We start from the raw sequence: 20978 nt of genomic DNA on the forward strand, positions 1-20978 counted from the left end.
GAGAAAAAGAAGAGGAGGAGGAAAAAGAAAAAACTCTCACTGCTCTTCTGTGGCTCGGCTGGTTAACGCGAATGCTGCAGGTTAACTTGCAAATACGGGCATGGCAGCAAGTCTGCAATGCAAACATGAGCAAAAAAAATATAAGTAAAATAAATAAGATTAGTCAGTGAGCTGTAATGTAAAATTAAAATGTTCAAATGAAATGTTAAGAATCATGTAACATGCCTCAATTTTACTGTGCAAATTTTACACATGAAAATATTTCTGCTCTGTGCAGGAACGTATTAATTTGAGAGGGACACAGTAATACAAAAAAAAATCTTTCTTTTTTTATTCTTATTTTTTAATGATTGACTGAATGAATGGACTGGATGTCAGAAGATGTTTGGCACTTGGCAGTGTGTTGTCATTATCCGCCGTGTTTGAGATGGGTCGACTGGACCACTTCCTTTTGGACAAAACCTTTTCAACTGAACATTAATGGGAAATGACAGGTGTTAAAAGCCACTCTGCAGGATGAAAAAAAAAAACCATGGCGATGGAAGTTTTAGACAAGACATTTCCCTTGCTTTTTAGAATAATGACTCCCATACAGTAAATTCTGGTATTTTGCACATTTACTGTAATTATAAAGTTCCTATTCAAAAGTTCCCTTTTTTCTTTTTTGTATTGACTGGGTTTCAGATTGTTTAACAGTCCTTACAGGCTACAGCAACCAGGACGCTCTCCTTCATTTCATCCTCCTCCTGGTCTCTGGGTGAAAATAGCTCAGTGTCCCCCCGCAATGCGATTCCTTTCGTAATCTGTCAGACTGGTGATGGGGTGCATTGTGGATTTATGGGGAGAAATTAGCATAAATTATGAGCAAATCTGCGTGTGCGTGTGTGGTCCCTGGCATTGCAAACCCTCCAAGCGGAAAGGTGGCCCTGGCCAAAAAGCTTGAATGGCAATAGCTCAAAATAGGCTTCCCATTTGGTTTTCACATTCATATAATTGACTTATGGATATTTTATACAGTTTTCGCCACACCATCCTCAAGGGTTTATTTGCATTTCTGAAGTACTTTTGAATCTTCTTTACATAAACACAATGGACCTGATTGCCTCATGAAGTTTCAGTGTGAACAGCATTGTTTGCATTGTGTTGATGTTTTCATATCGTCTACTTCCTTTGCTCAGCTCTGGGCCAAATTAGCTGAGAAAAACTAATAGTCGGCTCATCAACAAACTTGCTCATGGCGATTTATTTTGTAGGCGTGTGCATTTCGTAAACAATATTAGAGCTTAACAAGTAAAAAAAAAAAAAAATCATTTTCTCAGCATTTTAACCCGTGTGTAGGAACAGCTGACATTTTCATTCAAATCCACATAATTATGAGAATAAAAAAAAAATCACATTAAAACACTTAATGGAAAAATAAATGTAAAATCTACTCATACACACACCTGCACAATCAACAATGTTTTTTTAATACATCACATAAGACCACATACAATAATCATCTATACCTCAGCAGCAGCAGCATTAAAAACATACCATTAAATTACAATATGTACAATGATTTCCAATTTCACCCTCACTCCGTATAGTTTTAGCTGTAAAGTCCACTGAAGAAGTGTTAGCGCATACCTTCACACACTGAGTGCCATCGCAGTTCAATTCCGGTTGCCGAGCCTTTTCACCCCTTTTTCTGTCTTCAAATGGAAATGATTTCCATTGGCCCAAGGTGTCCATGTAAATAGGTGTAAATGAAACCAGATTATGCCTTCCTCCCAGCCCCCTCCTCCCATGGCAATTGTCATGTGATAGCAAAGAGGTGGCACATTAATGGAGCGCCCCTACAGGGGTCTTTTCTGCTCATGTCACTACATAAAACTATCAGATGGTTAGAGGAAGGCCATGGAGGCATCCACTTAGCTCGTCTTATCGAGGACGCCAAATGAAGTCTATTCAACTCCGCTAGCGGGACAAGCTGACTTACTTTGCGAGAAAGACTTACAGCGGCCGTCACTCCATAAATGTGCACCATCCGCCCGCCTGCACACAGCAGAGGCGCCCGACCTGGCTGTTTTACGCGCAACGCAGCTTCAGCTCCGCCTGCGCTGAAACTTTCCTCAGCGGCTGTTTCCATGAAGAGCGGCAAGATTTCGCAGAGGAATTAAGGGAGGCTACTTTTTTTTTTTTTTTTAATTTTTATTATCATTGCTTTTTTTCCCTTCTCCTAAAGACACATAGGCTACATCCAGGATGCCTCGTCCAGGGAGAAACACGTACAGCGACCAGAAGCCACCTTACTCCTACATCTCCCTCACTGCCATGGCGATCCAGAGCTGCCCAGAGAAAATGCTGCCTCTCAGTGAAATTTACAAATTCATCATGGATAGATTCCCTTATTACAGGGAAAACACTCAGCGGTGGCAGAACTCCCTGCGACACAACCTCTCCTTCAACGACTGTTTCATCAAGATCCCCCGGCGCCCAGATCAGCCAGGTAAGGGCAGTTTCTGGGCGCTTCACCCCAGCTGTGGGGACATGTTTGAGAATGGAAGTTTCTTGAGACGCCGCAAAAGATTCAAGGTGTTGGGCGCGGTTGATCACTTGGCTCCCAGTAAGCAGTCGGATGCTGCCCATTACCTCCAGCAGCAAGCCAAGCTGAGACTGAGCGCCCTGGCAGCCACCGGCACACATCTTCCCCAAATGTCAACCTACAACCTCGGAGTGTCCCAGACGTCAACTTTTAAACATCCCTTCGCCATCGAGAACATCATCGCCAGAGAGTACAAGGTCCCGGGGAGCCTGGCGTTCTCCACCATGCAGTCCATGTCTGCCGGCTACCCGCTCCACAACCAGCTGACGACAGCTTGGCCCCACATGTACAACACCAGCGTGATTGACACGGCGGCCCCGATCTCCATGGCGGGCAGCGACTACAGTGCCTACGGCATGCCCATCAAGTCCCTGTGTCACGGGGGACAGTCGTTACCGGCTATACCTGTGCCAATCAAGCCCACCCCGACCTCCATGCCCGGTTTCTCGGCGCTACCTCCACACATCCCCGCGTTTCTATCAAACTCTCCCCAGTCTCTGAGCCCGACGTCCCCACAGACAGCGACGAGCCAAAGCAGCCCCGCAACCCCGAGCGAGACTCTGACGAGCCCCTCCACGCTGCAGTCTGTGGCTGTGCACTGACCAGATGAACTTTTTTCCCCCCGCAGCGAGTGAACGAACTGCTGGCTGGCTCCCAGGACCCCCCACACACACCCCCACCCACACACACACACACACACACACACACACCCCTACATCCCCTCTCTACCACCCCACATCCCCGAGTTACCAAACCCAAAGTTTATATTTTCTTGTCGTCGGAAAAACTATCAAGGCGAGTTGCAGTTGCATATCGATTTATTTGTGTATGTGTTGAATGTGTCGCTTTAAAATTGTGTCATAGGAGTCCAGCACAGAACCGCACAGCGAAGTACAGGGCCTAATTGCTCTTCTTGAAAATATAAATTATTTGATAGTTCTATTTTTCAGTTTGTTGTGAAATGTGAGTGTTGACAGTGGAGCCGCTGAGGAGTTTTCAGGGGAAGCTTGTATTTGGACACCCATCAATTCAGATCTTGAATGCTTGTAATTCCCGTGGCAATTTTTCCTTTTGTTTCAGTTCAGGATCAACAGCAAAACTTTTGCACCGTTTCTGTGTGACCACTGTAATGTCAATGAAATTGCGAGGCAATGGCTCTGTGTTTTTGTTTGCTTTGAATACTGGAATGATGGCTAAGGGTATACCAAATAGGAGTAGGATTTAGATTTGTTCTTACCATCCCTGTAAAAAAAAAAAGAGAAAAAAAGAAAAAAGAAAGCAAACTGAGTTATGAAACCTTTTCGAAATTGAAAAGTAGTATTATGAGACGTCCTCAAAATGCAAGATGTGAATATTGCAAATAACTGATTCTGAAATGTTGTAAAATGCACTTTTTAGTTTTATGTTTTAGATATCTATTTTCCAGAAAATGTTCTGTGAAGCATTTAATTTAAAAGGCTGTGGTGACCATGTGTATCAAATGCTGTAAATTTGTACTATTTTTTTTAGGTAAAGCATGCATTCTAAAAAAAAAATGTGTTGTCACTGTTGTTGTTATTGTTGTTGTTTTGTTTATTTGTTTGTTTATTTTCTGCAAGCATGCGTGCTTTCGAAAAGTGTGCAAACAGTCTGCAACGAATTGGAAAAAAATGGTCATCGAAATATTTTCTCATTAAAAGTGAAGTAAACAATCAAAAATGTTTCCGAAGATTTAATCTAAGACGTTATTATTATTATTATTATTATTATTATTATTGCTATTATTATTATTATTATTGCTGTTATTATTATTATCATTATTATTATTGCTGTTATGATTAGCATATACCATATTATTATATCTATACCTAATTGATTTTTTTTGTTTACCCTAACCCAATAATAACAATGGCAATTGTTATAATTATCATTATAATTATTACTATTACCATTATTATTATTATTGTTATTATCATTATAATTATTATTATTAGTCTTCTATTCATACCTGTATGATTTCAGAGTGTGAGAGTCTTAGGGAGGCTGTGTATGGGGAGAGAAATGAATCGTGCAGTCCATTAGGATGCATGGAGTTGCGATGCCATGGCCACAGCGCAGACAACTGGCCTCATTCATCAAGCTGTAGGCCAAACACAATTAAGCCCAACATTAAACATTTAGAAAAGCTGCACAGAGCATCCGATTTAATATCTTTACATAGCGCAACTGTTACAGTACAGGACAGTGAAATAAGTGCCATGTTAATTCTTTTGCGTGCAGTAATGAGAGCAACTGTTTCGACCTAATGTTTTTTTTTTCTTCTTTTTTTTTTACCCTATTCGAGGGAGCTTAACGCAACAGGTTTAAAATACAGACGGGCGGTTGCAATAAAGTAACACGTTTGTAGCCTATACATCTATATATGTATTAAATGTGTTTTCAGAGGCTGAAATAAGAAATAACTGGCTGTATCTGCCTCCTCCATAGAAAGCGACAACCCATTTCGGGGTATTAAACAAATACATTAGAATTCCGTCACTTTATGCAATCGAGTAGATCAAATAAAGGGTCTCGGGCCACTTCATTCTCCCTCATTCATTTGAATTGAAAGTGCAAAGAATGGCAAACTTAGACTGGGCCACCAATGTAGATTTAGCCTTTTTTTCAGCAAGACAAAAAGACTGATTTTTCACAAACACATTGCTGACTGGGGAACTAGGAAACGAGCTGCGAGACCCTTTTGGAATTTAAATCCACCCCTCCCCCACGGACTGTTTGTACAACAGTGTTAGTTTTTTTTTTCCTCTCTATTTGGTGCATTTGTGTGTGTAACATTAATTCTGACTCTGGATGATTAAATGTATTGAAACTGCAATGCCAGATTACAAGCTTTAATTTTGAAGCAGATTTAATTTATTTATTATCATTTTCTGGTTGGCCATGACAATTCCATTAAAACCACATTAACAAACACATTAACACAGTTAAATCAATTGACACCTGTGTCACAAAAAAACCTGTAATGACATATATTTACAAGATATATTAACCACACCTAAATACCTGTGCTTTTTTTCCTGTTTATTTGGATTTTAGTGTGTTTAACTTTGTCTTATTTGATATGTATTGCACTGTTAGAGGTAAATGGTTTATGTAATATACAGATCAATGTATCAAAACAACTTTTGTGAATAAGAAGTCATTCTATGTAAATTTATCTCAGAATGTGAAATGTAAAAAATAAATGACCAAAAGTTTTCACTTGATGCATGATGTGCTCCTCTGAAACAGGAATGCAACATTCAGACAGCATCAGAGGTGATCGGTAAATAATATTGGAATTAGTGAAATGTTGCTCATCAGTAATTTGAAGTCAGTCAGAAGTAAAGAAGTAAGGCTTCAGACAATACAGTTCCGGATAAATAAATAGCTTCACAGAGCCCTTGAGATAGCCAGCAAAGCCACTTGAATTAAAACATAACGTGTAATTCAGGTGTAAGAGAGGAACAGCACTGGAAAAGCTACATACAGTAGAAAACTAATTTCTGACTTCTGAAATTGTCTGGAAAAACTTCATTTTAAATAAAACAAGAACTGTTTCTGACATAACATGTGTTTTCATCTGCAAACATGGTCCCAGAGTTTTTCTTTCCTTGTCCAACTTTCAGCCTATGCAATAAAAAAAAAATTAAAAATAAATAAATCTGCTCTTGCTATTTCAGATGCCATTTTTCAACCATTCAGTAGCATCTGTATGAACTCAGTTGTATAATCCAAGTCTGCATTGTCCTTGTTCTCTCAACTATGTTCCAGTTAGACAAAGAAGAAGGTCATCTCAGGCAGGGGATGAAATATAGACCACATGCAAAACCCCAATGTTGTAGTTTAATTAAAATAATTCATTAAAGTGGAGGCCCAAGGTAATTAGCATGTATAATTTATGATTTGCTTAATGCATGCAGGCAGTGGCCTCCGCAATAAACTCAACTTAACCTCAAGTAGGGAACTGATATGGACAGGGTGATGTTATTTACTGTGTGTTTATTGTTTGGATATTTGTCAAGAGGAAGCAAGTGTTTCATAAAACCCTGGCCGTTGTCTGGCTCCCACTGCACACAAACAACTTATTTGTTTATGTGTTTATCTTGTGGATTTATGCTCCGTCATAAGAGAAGCTGACAGATTTGTTGCGAGGAAAAGATATTGGGAATTGCCTCTTTTTTTCTTTTTTCTTTTTTTGAAGTTATCCTTCTGGTCACTAGTGTTGAAAATAGTTTACGCTTGTTCTTTGAGCTGACAGAATGAGGACATGGACACAGGTAGCTCGTCCTCTCTCCCACAGCAGCCTGTCAGCGCTGACTTTCAGAGCAGGGAGGCAAAATAATCACTGATAGACACAAAACTTGCATTAATTATGCTCTGCAAATGTGTCAATCCTTGACAAGCCTTTGACATTTTGAAACATGGCTAGTGGCTGTATTTTATTATTTTTCACAAGCGCACGTAGTTTTTTATAAAAAACAACAAAGTAAAACAAATATTTTCAGACGGAGCTGTGGACCACAGTAAACAGATTACTGTAAATAAAGCAGCGTGGGGCTCTGGCGATGGGTGGGAAAGGGGCCACTGAATGAGAAATCCTACTTTCAGACACATAGGACTGATCATTTCTTTTAAACTTGTGAATTAATCAGTCATTGTTATTTGTCAATTTAAGACCACCAATTAATATTCAAATAAAAGTAAATCTTATATTGAAGGTTTTACCTGAGATTATCTTTCAGTTTTATATTTTAAAAAAATAATAAAATGTGTGACTGATATTCTACAAGTGAAAGTTACACGCCTGTCCTGACAGTGCACATGATCATTATAAAGGCTGTGTGGTTAAACCATCAGTCATATAATGTGTGACTCCCAGGCTAAATACATTACATGGCTGTGTCAGAGGGCAAAGGGCAGGTATAGTGGGCAGCTGGAGGGAGAGGCAGGGGAATGCAGCAGCATTCAAGGCTGGCTCAGCCAAACACCCATGTGTGCATGAAATTAGAGTGTCAACATCTGATTCATGCTGCTGGGTGGTGACTGTGAAACAAATTATGTCAGCGGGTGGCGGCAGCGAAATTCCACTGAGCTGCAGCAGACAGCGGCTATGTGGAAGTTGTAGCAGGCCATAGATTCTGTTTTATATACTGTGATGAAAGTGTTTTTCAGGTGAGAAATTTCTCAGCTCGTACTTTTTGGAAAAAAAAAAAAAGGAGGGGGAAATATATTTTTTAAGCAATTGTGTTTTCAATGCATTGTTCCGCTGCAGACAGGGGAATCTGGAGCTCCCTAATGGAAGTAGGGGTCGTAAAAGAAGATCTAATGGCTCTAGGAAATGGGGTGATAATTGTTATGCAAGATCAGGATGCATATTGTCACTGGCAGGGTGTGAGTTGCAAATGAGACAGTTCTTCCTTTTGACATTGTCAACAGCAAAACAAGGTTTTCATTCGAGAAATCCATATTCAGGAAGCATTGACTAAGTAGAAAAAGAATATGTTTGTAAAACTGTATCTGTCCTGTGCCTTCCCTTTTGTGGAATTTATCCCAATCCAAACAATGTGTCACAGAAAGCACCTCGGAAGTGTGTAATTTGTGGTTTTCAGCTATATAAATAAAACTGACTTGACTTTACACGACTCTAACATTAACAGTGGAGGGAATCTCCTGCTTTTTACGGTTCAGTGACAGACACATTCTCAGTTTCCAGTCCACCACATGTGATGCAACACCGTGGCCGCCTCTGGATCCCTTGTTATTGGCTCCTCGGCGCTGGGGCAGGTTGAGACAAAGTGAGACTTACAAACCAACAGAAAACCATTCATCAAACTTCAGGCTCCAGTCTTGTCAACCTCAACCTCCAGCCATTACACCTGACATCTGACTCTGCAGAGAGACGTGCCTCTACTTTGACTTTCACTGTTATGAGTGGGTTCAGAAAATGGTTAAAATCAATCAGTGCTGGACTTTTCTTGAGTTGTGTGGACAAGAATGAAAACATCTAAATCTACTGTGTTAATTTCAGACATTTAGTATATTTTTATCCTCTGTTGTTTACCTTGGCATGCCTGTGAAGGGTGTGTTCTGCATGAGAGCCAAAAGTGTCTGCTCTGTCCCAGCTTGTCTTATCTAGTCTAATGAATCTGTTGCACTTGCACGGTATCAGATAATTACATTTATCTTTAATTAAAAGATGTTCGACCGTTTGAACAAATGCTTTCTCACACAGGTCCTCAGTGTGGGAAGCCATACAAACAAGCTCCTTTAATGAAGGTACTTAACAGATTTGACGCAACAATGTTTTTGGTTCTCAAGTGCTTTAGCTGTTAGGTGTTAGAACTGTAACAGATTCTGTGGATTTTAGCGGGCTGCTGTTTCCCCTTTTAAATGTGGGACGAAAAGCTAATTTATCACCTTTCCATGGGATCTTATCGTACCCTCTCCAGCCATAAACTAACACTTACACAGGACTTCAAAGGTGCACTAGGTAGCAGAGGTGAGAAAAAGGGCCTACATCCACTTGAGGCCAGTTCCTCCCAGAGACGAGATGGAGCTGATTAGCAGGAGTGTGCAGTGAGCCCCGTGGGGCAGCAGCTGGAGGAGCTCTCCCCCACGGGAGCAGGGGAAGAGGTGTGAGTTTTGACAGCTCCCGTCTCTCCCCTCTGGATACTGCAGGGTCAGGGCACCCTCAGCGGGCCCGGGCTCCGTGCTGGATAGGAAGTCAGCAGTAATTGCCATTCAGCCGGTGGGACAGAAACAGAGGCAACAATAACCAGCGAAGAACACACAGCCCGTTTCCTCTTTGTCTTGATGTGTTTGAGGAAGGATGCTACCTCCTCTCTGATACAACAAAGACGCAATAAAGTTCTCACAATCAAATACAATCTTGCAGAAGTCGCTGAGGAGAACGCAGCGTTCTGGCTGGCGTAGCTGTGCACTTGGAGCCTCTTCCTTATCCCAGAGAAGGCCCAGATGGCTGCTTGTTATTGCATAACAAGGCTGCATTGTTTTGTTAATGTAACTTCATCTGTCTTTGATCTAATCTCATGTTGTTATGGCCAGTGTGAAAATCCCTATTAAGTGCATGATCCAGCACTGCGCTCATTGTGATTGTGATAATCTCCCGCATTGAAATTCCACTTTGTTCCTTTGTTTCTTTGTTAGTGAACACAATGTGGGGTTAATTAGCAGCCACTGGTAACCTCTGCGTTCTTGGATACTTCATCACAGCTGAAGTGTACTCTTCACTGGGAAACAGGGGCTGCTGGCACTAACAAGACCAAACACAAGGCCAGGAGCCAATTGAAAGTAAGCAGCATACAAACGCGGCAGCAACTTAATCCCTTTCAGGCGAACACACAGGCCGCCAAAAGTATCAACTGTAATTGTTTTTTTCTTCACGTCATTAATTGCTCTCATCACTGTTTCCTTTCTTAGACTGAAAAACACACACACACACACACACACACACACACACACACACAGGGCACTGGCAAAAACCAGCATGGTGTCAGGATGCATTTATAGAAAAGGTCACAGTGATCGAGTTAAAAGGCTTTAATGTGGTTATTATCTGATTCCAAGGTGTCACTGTTTCATTTTCTGTTGCTTCTGTGGCGTAGAAGCTCTCAGCACAGCGCATTTATCTGCAATATTGCCCTTCCGCCACTTCAGATCTCCCCATTCCCTGGTGGTCTAATTTATGTTAAGTCACAAACCTCCCCTATGGCTGTTTTGAAATGTTCAGAATGGAGACTATGTGCTCCAGGTTTATACCAGCGCCACAATCCCCTGTGTAATTGTTCTCTATGGGAAAGCACATCTCAGTGAAACCATCTGCAAGTCCATGGGGCAGTTTCCTAAGAATGAGTGGACTTCTTAGGGGGTTCCACTGCAATCCAGTTTCTCTTGTGAAGCAAGTAATTAATTCAAATCTCAGGAAGTCAATAGCTGCCTGGATCAGAGGCACGTAGCACACAGCTGCTGATACCTCCAAACACACTGCTTGTCTTCTCAGGAAGTCGCCAAACAAAAAGCTTACAATGGCCGCACACACCCACACAAGGCTCAGATAACACCACTTTTTAAACTGTGATTTTTTTGTGCACTCCGATCATAAGTTGCACACTTCATTAAACCAAATTGTAATGATGATAAGAGTCACCAATCCACTTGGGAAATGGGGTTCTTTATGAATGATGTAATGTGCTGTCATTAAAAAAGCTTTCAAGGTTCTGTGGTTCCTCTAGCTATAATTATTTTATCTCTTGTTGATTGGTTTTTTTTTTCTGGAAATTGAAGTTTAAAAAATAATAATAATTTGCCACGGTGTTGCCAGTATGCAAACACAGATTTAACTTGGCAGGGTCTCGGTTTCCCAAATAAGTTAATATAATCTCTATATGGAGTTGAGTTTCTCCAAAAGTCGTGCGTGTGTGTGTCTGTGTGTGTCTGTGTGCATGTGTGTGGCAGTTTTTGTGATGATGCATTGAAAAAGTGGCGTTCTTCTCATTTTCTACTTTTTTTTGGGTCATTAAATTCATTAGCAAAAGCACAGAATGATGAAATGTGGTGAAAGAGCCAGGGCAGCACTTTAAGAACCAAAAACTGAGCATCACTTGCTTTTGCTGCATCCGTCTTTCTCTTCTGTGAACCGCAGAGTAGAGCAGAGGAGACGAAAGACTTACTTTGAGTCATTTATTCTTAAGGCTGACCAGCTTTGCTCTCTGTCACTGTATTTTTAGATCAGGGAACAAATTTCAAGGGGGAAAAACTTGAAGGTGCCAGACTCCAAATCTGACTTCTCTTCTCTCTCTCTCAGCTTGACAAGTATGATCTCCAAGCTGTGGGACAGGGCAGAGATGGGCAGGGGAGGAAGACGGGGAGTGAAAGTCTCTGATTCACAGGCAGTAAACTTACCCTTCTCCTGGAGACGGGGCAGGGCTGGGCTAAATGCCTCGCTGGGCTCACTCCCTACAGCTCATTGTTACCCAGCCCATGGAGGAAGCCACTGCTGTGCTTCCAGCCTGTCTCTGACAACAAGTGTAAATAAGGATCTAAATAACAAACAGAGGAATGCAAGCCTGTGTGTCACAGTGAGCTTCACAGGGCTCCGCTTTAGCCCCTGCGCTGGCCACCTTAATGACTCTGTCAAAGGGAGCGTGCAATGGTCGGCTAATTTCTTTTCTTTGGCATCATTAGATGGCACTGTAGTGGACAAATGAAAAGCGGTATGTGTGTGTGTGTGTGTGTGTGTGTGTGTGTGTGTGTGTGTGTGTGTGTGTGTGTGTGTGTGTGTGTGTGTCATGGATTACAAGCTTTGTTTTAAAGCCCAAAGGCAAAAGAGTGTATCAGGAATCTAACAAATGTATTTTGGATGTGACACAGCATGTTAAACGTGCTTTACATTTGCGGGTGTGCTAATATTCACATAAAACTTGATTTTGTAACATGTGAGTCATGTAAAGTTCTTGGCCTCTCTTTCAGTGTTTCATCATACCAGCTAGGTGATGAACATCTTTTTTGAAATACCTAATGCAGAGATTGACACATGTGCTTGAGCCTTGAAGCGACCCTCAAGTCTTGTTTACATTTCGCATAATAAGTGTAAAGTGTAAAGTTCATGCTAGATACACAACTTTGTTTTTTAAAGACAGAAGCAGACAGCTCATAACACTGTCATAACTCATTACGACATAGTTATGAGCTCAACACCTGCTTTTGAAACTTCATGAATTGCCATTATTAATGCCCCTCATCAGACGAAAGTCAACATTTTTCTTTGCATTTGATTTTCCAACTGTGAATAAATCCTCATGATGTCACCCAAGTCCCCTTCCACTTGACCTTTGACTCCCAGGAGCCCGGCTTCTTCCTGAATCGAGTGTGTGTGTGTGTTGCGCAGCTTGATTGAGGGTCCTCGAGCATATCGACGAGTTATAAGTCTACCTCCCTCTGACACCCTCTCCGGTTTTTGGTGAGATTGTTGCGCAGGGGCTGGAAAAGGGCTTGCCCTTCTAGCCACAAATCAGCAGGGAAAGCAAGCTTGTATCTTCAAAGGGTGGGCTTCCCCCCGTGATTTACAGCCCCCACAGAGACGAAGTTAGGCACGGCCACTGTCTCTGCACCTGGGCCTTTATCAAGCAGCCAGGATGAGCTCTTTGCAGAAGACATTCAAATGTACAAGGAGCAGATTAGGCTGACTCAATCTTCTTTTGCTCAGGGGGAGAAAAAAGAGAAAGAGAACCGACTGACTTCAAAAAGACCTCTTTCCCTCTGCTCCTTCAATGAGTGAAAGGGGTTCGGGAATGAAAACAGCATTGTGTATTCAAAGTGCTAATTCACAACTTATTCCTCTAATACACTCATGAAGCACTTTTAATTGTGTTAGTTCGCATTCCAAAGACATGTTTGTAGCTTTTAATTGGAGGTCTCTTTGAAATCATTGAAATGCATGACTTGTGGGGCCAACTTAAACAGTTCTCTTGAAAGCTGGCTGCTTTTCACTCCCAGGTCTGCGTGACACCCAAATATTGGCCTCTGGAGAAAACACAGAGCTGAAACTATCCAAACAAAATGTGAGGTTTTAAACCATCATCATTGTAATATCTCTGACACATTTCTGACCTTTTGATTGGTCCATCTCTTTCTTAATCATATTTGTTTTTTTACACGCTGACTTTTAATATTTGCCAGATGCTAAAGAGGGAAATGACTTTGAATAAAATAGTTTATTGTTACCGTGTTTTTTAAGAATTAGTAATATTGGGTTTTTTTTAATGACACCCCAAATGAGCACATTTAATTTAATAAATTGGATAGAAGTTTGAAATAACCAGTGCACATTGTCTTGCTCCAAAAGATTTACAAATGGGCCAGAACTGTAATTTTTTTTTGCATTGTTATGCCTTGCAGGGTGTAAGGGGGATTTTATTTTTGGAATAGTTTAATGTACGTGTGAACCTCAATAAATTAAAACTGGGAAGGATATGGGTGTGTGTGCCCTGTAGTGGTGGTGCTGGTGGGGAGGAGGAGGGGTGGGGCTATACAGCATATTTCTCTGTCAATCTTCACACATGTCCACAGTGTTCAATACACTTTGGCAACCTCTGCAGGTCTCAGTTACTTTTCTCAGATAAACTATGGACTTCTTTCTCCCTGAGTGAATTCTTTCTTAAGCCTTTCTGCCTTCCTCTCCTGAATCATCCTTTAATCCAGAGAAAAGGCCCAGAGAACTGGCTGTCATTTAATGCTGCCACTGCCAGGACTCTTAGCTTAAATAAAGTCAGTGTAGCATGAATCTAATTCTGTGGATGTATGGGCCTGGGACGGTGAATGTTGCGTCTGGAGAGCCAGTCCTCCTCAAAACCTCCGTGCGAATGCCTGGCGACTGCACAGTTACCCACAGTGAAAGGACCACCCACTTAGGGTTGAGAGGGGATTTGAAGCTTCCCTGCCTGCTCATTCCTTTCCAGGCCTTTTCTGATACTGTTTGCAGCTCATCCGATTGTGCCACTCTTTAACATTACTCTGCGGCTTTCTGAAAGCGAGCTTCCACTGCCAATCTTCTTTTAGCACCAAAACCATGTGTATGTTGACACATCTTGAAGGATTTACTGGTCATGTGAAGTATTCTTTATGAAATCTTGTTAATAGTTAAGTTCACTACAAACAGAGCCTAATCAAATATAGAATTTAGATTTTGTGCTCTTGTGTTCTCAGCACATACCTACATGCTGCATGAAGTCTACATATATATACAGTATATATATTATTATTGTGACGGCCTTCACTCCTTCACTCACTTTGCATTGTTTTAATTAAGTAAAACTAATACATTGTATTCTTCAAAGTTAATACAGAAATCTCAATAATTCCTTTAAGCGTGAATTTCAATGTGTCATAGATGGTGTCCCCAGGGCTTCACTCTCTCTCTCCTCTCACTCTCTCTCTCTCTCTCCCTCTCTCTCTGCTTTTGCCAGTTTTCTTTGAGGTCTTGTATATTTGGATTTCCCGCTTCACTGCTCCACCCCAACATGTTCATTTCCAACTGCCCATCTCCATTTACAACCTGTTTTTATCAACTTTTTTCACAAAGCACAACAAAACAGAGGGAGGGGAGCCTCGCTGCTTGTGGGGGTCTAACATAGCCAGGAACATTGTCCATGAACTTCTCCTCATCTCCATCCCCCAGTGTTATAGACAAACAATCCCTTCCATATGCAGTGGAAGGGGTCACGGCGTTAACAGAGGGAGGAATGCTTTGGGGAGAAAATATTGTTCAGCAATGACACAGAAGTAATTTGGGTCTCACTGAGTGATTTCATCGGGATCTTTTGTTGCCTCAAAGTGTTTGACCCAGAGGTCCCTGTCAGCAGTGTTGTTAATGGGAGCCAGAGCAGAGTGACAGCCCCAGAAAGTAAAACATTTTACTACTAATAGTGGGCCTCCAGAGGCTTAGGCATAAATATTTAAGCTCTTCTCCCTTGTCCCAAATACTGGGGGGTCTCCATGGTGCATTTATCTATAATGCAAGAAAAAGAGCAAATATATCCGCTGGATGCTACTATACTGGCTTGTTGGCATTTTTTTTTTTTTTTTACTTTATCTCAGTGTTGTTAAGTGGAATGAGAGAGTGTGTTAACTAAAAGTTTTAAAGCAGGAAATTGCACTTGTAATGTTGGTGGGGTGTTCTGGAGTCTCATCAAACTTCTCAGTGCTGCATAACTAAAAATATTAACTTCTAAAAAACACCTATCCTCAATACGGTCTGAAGAGTTTCCCCTATTATGGCCTGACATGAAGAAAAGATACTAGCTCTGGCCTATTTCTCAAAGTAAACTTCATTAAAAGGCCTATGAAGGCTTGTGAAGGTGGTCTGACGTGCCTTGAATGATGGTCTCCACAAACAAAGCTGCTACACAAGCCATCGAATTATCTCTGTCAAACTTTGGCGTAATCTGAGCTGATCCTCTTAAAAATATTTAAATGAAAACATTTGCACATCAATGGGCTCCATGGCAACACTGTGTGTATTCTTCTTTGGGGTGCCTCTTTAACACTGAGCTTTAGAAAAGCACATCTCCTCTGTTGTGTTGACAAACAACAAAACAAACAATATTAAATGGAGGAGCTGACGTTTTTCACATCATTGATGGATAGAGGGACCTGAAAGGCTGAAGGAACCCTGAGCTGAATGAACACTCAAGTTTGAGACGCTGGTAATTATATGATTGGTGCTCGGGATGTGTCGTTATACATGGGCTATAAACTGGAGCGAGAGCATTTTGAATAAGATGACCAAGGTTGTGAGAGTGACTCTAACACAGGACTCTTCATAAGTATTCACTGAGCTGCCTCATCAGTACTTTATAGCTGCATGTTATTGCTCTGAGCAGCGAGACCTGTGAGGAGCATCTCTCCCCCTAGTGGCAGAAGATAAATCAGCCTGCATGAACTTAAAAACCATCTCCCTGTTCAGGTTCGACTTCCCTACCCGAGCGGCTCAGATCCTCTCTGAATACATTAAAACATAAGCTCGGGCATTTTTGTGCATGTGTGTGTATGTGCAACTGTTGCAACAAAATGTGATTATGTTTGTGAAAATAATAGTGCTTCTGCTGTACTTCCTCTGCATTCTGGGAAATGGGCGATGTATTAATATAGCTTGTGGCTTAATTGGGTTTTGGATGGTAGATTAATTAATTTGTGGCTAATAGGCACAAACAGGAGAAAACAAACTTCTTTACTTTAAGCACAGGCTGTACATGCATCTAAGTAAGTAATGTAAATTATGCAGATTGTGTTGATTATTCTGACAAAGAGGTTTTGGTAAGAGGTGCTTTAAAAGATTACTCCTTCCTGGCATTTTATCAATTGTACACTTCCATAAATAAGTTATGCTGCAGATTTGAATTATTAGTCTGCTTTGCTCTAACAAATACTGTGCAGTGATTAATCACACAGGTTGTTTATAAGTCAACTAATATCATTAATTTTACAATGCAAAAGCATGTAGACGATATAATATACCACAAATACACTCTGCAACTAGTTGGTGTAATAGAGCACCACAATTCAAATATGAGTCTTTACCAAACTTAGAGTGAGTGACAGTTGTAGCACCAGCATCAGCTCAGACTTGCACACAAAACAGGACTCGTGCTTTAAAGCTAATTACGCTTTTCTTTCTTCTCTCTTTTTTTTTTTTTTTTAATTCTGCACTTTTATCTGCAGCCTCCTCAGAAGAAAGTGGATCTCTGATGCAACACAAAAGAAGACCTGGAGTTGGTACCGGCCTTGTAACTCTGCTGCAATCCATGCCTGCGAACTGATAGCTTACAGAAATAGAGCCCCCCTGGTCCTTCAGCATAAAATGTGCTTTAATCAGCAGAACATCAATTAACAGTTGGAAATAAAATGTCACCTTGCCGTTTCGGGGGAGAAGGCTTCTCCCCTCAAGCTTTCATTTGGAAAACTTTAACATTCTTTCTTATGGTAATTTTCTGATTGTGCCGTGTGCTAATACCATTTTCATTTACTGGGGCTGTTAATTATATTTGCAAAGTTTTAGAACTCAACAAAGCAATTAGAGCCAAATAGTTGTATCAGAAAATGTCAGTATTCAAATGTTTTTCCAGAGCCTCTGTTAAATTAGGTTTTGTATTAGGAAATGTTGACAGAGATATTCTTTTGACATAACCAACACGTGCCTATAAATGTTGAGATTAACTCAATACAAACATACAATACCTCTACAAAGGCACATACCAGCTAGCTGCCTTCTGAAGCAAATGAAGTCATATGTCTTAATAACACCAGATATTTGAGGACTGATCTTCAAAAGAGATCGTTTTCACAAACGCAGACCAACTTAATACCACTGCAATGATACCCGTTCTCTTTTATCTTCACGAAACAAAGACTACACATTTCACATATTTCACATTTTCTTTCCTTTTTGTCATAAAAGAGAGAGACATGAATGCTAATGTTTCAGTGCAGGGTCAGGCATCTGTATCCACTTTGTCTTAAGACCTGATCCAAATAATGGCTTTGGATCTTGTAAGCTAAAAAGCAGGATGTAGGTCTACATGAGCTTATGCTGAGATAGGACTGTGCAGCAAATATATCAGCCAAGTCGCGCCCATGTGATAATTCTCCAAAGTTAAACAGCCATAAAAGGCTTGAGAACTCTGACCTTCACAATCTAACTAAGCAAGAGAAGCCAATGATGTGGAACAGGCCCATCGCAGCACTCACATGATGATAAACTATGCTCCAGCTTTGCTAAAAAATAACTGTATGTCTTCGATGACATATATAGCGCCAGCATTTCAATACGATCCCAATTTATTTTGCACTAAAATGGTTTATTGTCGGCTATAAAGCATATGCAGCAGGAGGCGGAAGGACGAGGCTGCTTCAGTGCAGCGAGTGTGTCTCAAAGGCACATTGTTCTCTCAGCAGCTCAAGAGCACATCTTAGTGATGTGCCTGAGCTCCATGAGAAGGCCGTAAAAACTATCAAAACTTATAAACCTTATCATTAGTCTGCCTCTTGTCACTCATTCCTGCTATTTTACTCACAGTTAGCTGTTTTCGTTCGACGACTTTCTGCAAACTTATGAGAAACTTCTATCAAGAGTGGGAATTTTCGCACAACAGAAAAATAATTTGATCTCATAAGAAGTGTTTTATAACAACCCCCCCGCCACCACAACCACAAATTCAATGAATTTACAGACATTTAAGCTCCCAAGCAGTATTTGTCACTCTGTGTCAAAAAGTTATCATAGAGAATAAAAAAAGAGGAAGAAAAAAAAAAGGAGGTTTTGCTTGCTGTGAGGCTCCATCATGATACGGGGTCATTTACAATCCTATATCATATTCAGACACTGAGCAGATAAGCGAGCGATACATCTTTCACCATGCCTGCCCTTCACACTTGTCATAGCAGCACCATAAACAGCATCCATAACAATTGAGCCCGCAGAGGGAAAACCTCCAATATGCAGAGGAGCCCGGGAGCTAGGGCACATACTTGGCTAAGAAATGGATATGTTTATCAAGACGTTGTGAAAATAGGGGGGAAAACATTGTTCTTGTGACATGCGATACAGCTTCAGCAGGAATTTTATTTTGCAGCAAACAGCCCTATAATTAATGAATAATGTAGTGTTTAGTGAGAGTGTTCTATTATTTGTACTTGGTAGAGGAAATCTTTATGGGTGTGTAATTAATCATAATTAAGAAGATTTTTGACAAGAGCTCGGGGACAGAGCAGACAAAGCCGAGACTCTTTCTATATTCCCATGGAGGGCACTGTGAAAGGAGAGGTACGCAAGCAGCTAATGAGATATGTTTCCAGTAGGTCTTGTTATGATCTTTGGTTTCCTCTGTGTTAAGGGAGATCATTGAGGGTTACCACCGCTGGCTGGAGAAGGGAGGACGCGCACCTCCTTGTTTCTCTAAACCTCCTCCTTAGATCTATTACATTGCACTTCACAAGGCTAAGTACCATTTAATTTAGTCGCCCTCCCATATTTATCTTCTGCTTGTGATTTATGGGGTTTGAATCTATGTGCTGGTAATGTAGGGTATACAGTTGTGTCGGTCCACAGGATTTCATGCTGTGTCACATGTGCAGCTCTCCCTTCTTTTGATTAATCTCTGGCAAAATTAGTAATGCGTATCATAATTATCATTTACAAATGTAAATGTGTACTTTTGTGTTGTTTCTGGTAGGGGATTCAAAATCAAGCATGGACACTGTTGCAATGTCATGAAATATAAAAGCTTCTTTCCTCAGGCCATAAGCTCAGACTGCATATCTCAACTTGTCAGCATCATGTTTAACAGATCCTTTGTACTGCACAGCACATTGCATATATACATTTAATATTTTTAACATACAGTATGATTACATTTTTTAATTCTGATTTCTGACCCATAATGTAATCACATGCTGTATGTTGTATTTTACTTCACATATAACATCTAGATTTTACAAAGCAGTCCTTCTTGAAAAGAAACTACTACACATTTAAAATGTTTTTTCAATTTAAAAAAAACAGAGACAACCATTTGTTGTAAATTGTTCTGATGGCTGAGTTTTGTTATTGTATCTTCAACATTTACATAAGCATTCACCTATATTACAAAAAATTCAGCTGTATCAACCTGACTTCAGTGTTGTTGAAGACGTCAGCAGGCTCTGCTGCACTTAAGTAAAAATGAGGCGTAAACACACTCTCAAATTATTGAGCTTTGAAAGAGAGAAAACACTGATAAGACAGAGGTCAGCGACCTTAACATCGAGGAAAGTTCCTGACTGACAGCAGCTTGTCGGCACCTGTGTGTGTTTGACTGGTTGTGTTAAAGGTGCGGAGGGTTGACTGTTTGATTAAAGTCCTGAGACTCTTTAAAGTCCACAGAGTGTGAGATGAAGAGGCACCAGTGTGATGAATGACCTCGGCCCTCGGTCCACCTCTCTAATTTTCCTTTTGGAAATGAAATGAGCTTGTTTGTGTGTGCGTCTATGTATATGTGTGTGTGTGTGTGTGTGTGTGTGTGGTTGTGGGGGCAGGGGGCGGGGAGGGTTGCTGCTACACTGCGAGTTAATTGCTCTTCGCAGACAGTGTTAAGAAAGTGGATGACAAAGTGAGCCTACCATCTGCAGCAGCTGCTTACTGGAGGCTAAATGCCTGGAGAGCACACATACTGTCCTGACACTGGCATTTCTCACTCCACTCTGCTCCTCCAGTCTGGAGCAACAACACCTCAGGTTGAATAATTTAGCCGCCGCAGCAGCAAAAGTCACCAGCGATCATCCACAAAAGACAGAGCCCGAGGAGGAACGGCCTGGAGGTAGCACGGTTTACACATGTTCCATTTGGTTTGGATGCTGTAAATAAAGACGTGCTTGTGTTCAAGATGGACGTATTGATCATCATCGTTCTGATGTTCAAGATAGCAGGGAATGTGGCACCTTCCGTGATGAGTGGCGTTGCACTCTGTGATTATTATGAGCAGTAAAGAGTGGAGATTTGTTGAGTGATCTGGAGAGCCGTCCCACTTGGCGAGGAATTGTGTTTGATTTCATAAATAATTGCAGTCATCAGGGACACACATTGTTTTAGGCTTAACCGTGTTGTTTACCCATGCCACATGTCTCAGGGAGAGACACTGTTGTGGATACACATTGCCCTCAAGGAATCTTACCAGGGCCCACGGTTGGCAACTGTATTAAAGGCTTTTTCAGGGTGCGTGTGTGTGTATCTGCGTGTATGTGTGTGTGACTAAGTGAGAGAGAGAACTTAAAAGGGGAGAGAAAAACAACATGCATCTAGTTCTTAGGTATTTAGGCG

The 20978-nt window shown here is 41.1% G+C and overlaps 1 protein-coding gene and 1 long non-coding RNA gene across 2 annotated transcripts in view; both read left to right on the top strand.

Annotated features, from left to right (window-relative positions):
* The window catches only part of LOC146985823 (uncharacterized), a 179682-nt gene that overhangs the window by 144461 nt on the left and 14243 nt on the right, over positions 1-20978 (top strand). The window lies entirely within an intron of this gene.
* On the top strand, positions 1777-3279 carry foxb1a (forkhead box B1a). Its single transcript, XM_085779103.1, has one exon. The coding sequence runs from the start codon at positions 2248-2250 to the stop codon at positions 3187-3189; it is 942 nt and encodes a 313-aa protein (XP_085635229.1). The 5' UTR covers positions 1777-2247; the 3' UTR covers positions 3190-3279.

The sequence above is a fragment of the Trachurus japonicus genome, chromosome 6 (genome assembly GCF_045865225.1).
Source record: "Trachurus japonicus isolate A0001 chromosome 6, Traja_1.0".
Lineage (NCBI taxonomy): Eukaryota > Metazoa > Chordata > Actinopteri > Carangiformes > Carangidae > Trachurus > Trachurus japonicus.